Source organism: Propithecus coquereli, unplaced genomic scaffold, assembly GCF_000956105.1.
Source record: "Propithecus coquereli isolate 6110/MARCELLA unplaced genomic scaffold, Pcoq_1.0 Scaffold242, whole genome shotgun sequence".
NCBI lineage: Eukaryota > Metazoa > Chordata > Mammalia > Primates > Indriidae > Propithecus > Propithecus coquereli.
The window spans coordinates 1973318-1975402 of NW_012147975.1; the positions used below are offsets into that span (position 1 = coordinate 1973318).

The 2085-nt window shown below is 34.4% G+C and overlaps 1 protein-coding gene across 1 annotated transcript in view; it reads right to left on the bottom strand.

The window, feature by feature from the left end:
- FAM13B (family with sequence similarity 13, member B) overlaps positions 1–2085 on the bottom strand; it is a 100108-nt gene that overhangs the window by 62239 nt on the left and 35784 nt on the right. Inside the window, exon 7 of the mRNA XM_012646324.1 lies at positions 1182–1277. Coding sequence (XP_012501778.1) covers positions 1182–1277 — 96 coding nt within the window. The remainder of the gene's footprint in view (positions 1–1181; positions 1278–2085) is intronic.

The following is a 2085-nucleotide window of genomic DNA, read 5'->3' on the forward strand; positions in this document are numbered from 1 at the left end:
AATAAACAATAATAGCTATCACTGGAATTGTCTTATTTCTATATAGCATAGATCCTAGTTTCTACATGTAGCATCATTTTTTATAGTAAGTGAAGAAAGTGTCTACCATCCAAACTACCTAAAGCAGAAGCTCTCAATCACAGGTGTATCAAGGTCACTAGTCAGATGGGTCAGTAAAAAGCCATTATTAACAACAGTTAATGACCCCGATCTGCAAAACATTTACTTTATATACAAAGTATTACGTAGCAAATTCCATTTAATTTGTTATTCTTGTAAATGCCAACCCTCACATATCCCGGATCACGTGTAATGATTAAAAAGACCGAAAATCACTGGCTTAAGTAGTTATTAACTAGAGGTAAGATTTAAACACGAAGGTGAAAACCTCAAATGATAGATCAGTTTTTAAAGTGTCTCAAATGGAAAATTATCCTCCTTCCCCATCTATGTATTTAATAATTAGTGAAAGCCAAGAGAATATGCTTAATCAATATCCACCTGGTAACCAAAACAAGAACAACACTGGCAAAAAAAAAAAATAACCTATTTTCAGAAGTATAAAATGGGAATTACCGTGGTTGATTAGTAAAAGCTTTAGCACAACAGCAAAATATCAAAAAAAATTTTTAGGGGTGACTTTTTAAAAAACAGAATAGATGAACACTTATTCAATCTACACCTTTTTGTTACAGAGGTACTATTTTAACACATGTTATATCATACTTATAAAATCACTTTGTGACAATAGTCAATAGCTTTTAGGAACTATGAAAGCCTTATATGCAATTATATTGAATATATTATATTCAACTCAATAAGCTTTATGGAAATTGACGTTCTCTAGTATTTTCACCAATAATCATCAACTAAGATATGACATGAACAACTGCTTGTGGTTTTTTCTTCTTCCCCCCTCACCAACTCCCAGACTTCCCAACGTATTATAACTTCCTGCACGAATAACTGACTCAATTATTTTGAACAAGAGTAAGCGTTAAAGACTTGGATTAAAATTTCTCTTCCCCTACACTAATCTTCAAAAGTTCTTCTTGATCCTCTCCTTGTCAACTCGATCTGCTGCTTATCGACGCTCTACTCTGATCAGAAGCTATTTTGAGCTTGCTCTATGTAAGCTGCTGCCTCAACTTTACTTATGGAAAACCCTCATCCATACTTACATCTCTTCTTTCTTTGACTGCTGTAATTCCCTTCTCTAGGGCCTCGTGAAATGCCTGCTTTCCAGACTCCAGTTTGTGGAGAACGCTGCTACCTGCCTTCTCAAACGTATAAAGAAACATAATTATCACCTCCATCTTCAAACCACCCTACTAGATTCTCATTCATTTAAGGATCCCATACAAAGTCCACTCGACTCTGGGTCATCTTTCCAACACAACCTATTCATCATCTCCAGCCATCTATCTCTCATACTACTAATAAAAATATCTACTACTTTGTGAAGGTTCTAAGAGCAAAATACTTGGATTAATGGAATGAAACCCCCAGAGAAGAAAATGTTGAATAAACTTTGCTTCTTTCAAATATCAGAATCAGGAGATAAATCAAAGCACTACCAAGATAGGACAAGTCTGCCCACACCTTTAAATATATGGATAAAAAATGAAAAACATTTAAGTTAGGCCAACTTAAGAACACAACCAAATTGTGCTGAGTTTGAGGATATTTACTTTCACTCAAATACCTTATCAATTCTGCCTCACAAATCAAACTGAAGTCATCGAATTTGCTTTAAGAAAAACAAACTTCATAAATCAGCACTTTTTTAACTTGTAACACATAATCCAGAAATAAAATAAAACTAGATAAGAAAATAGATTCAGGTAATTAGTAACATGGGTCAAGATAATTAAATATACATCACTGTCTCAGGACCCACTGTACTACCTCGTTTACCATGTACAGTTCAATATGCTAACACCCTCTTTTCTATCCATAGGCAGATATGAAGAATTCAACATTATCTCCTGGTGTCTCTCTTACTGTCATTCTATTTATATTTTTTTTTTTGCGACAAAGTCTCACTGTGTTGCCCGTGATAGAGTGCTGTGGCGTCATCCTAGC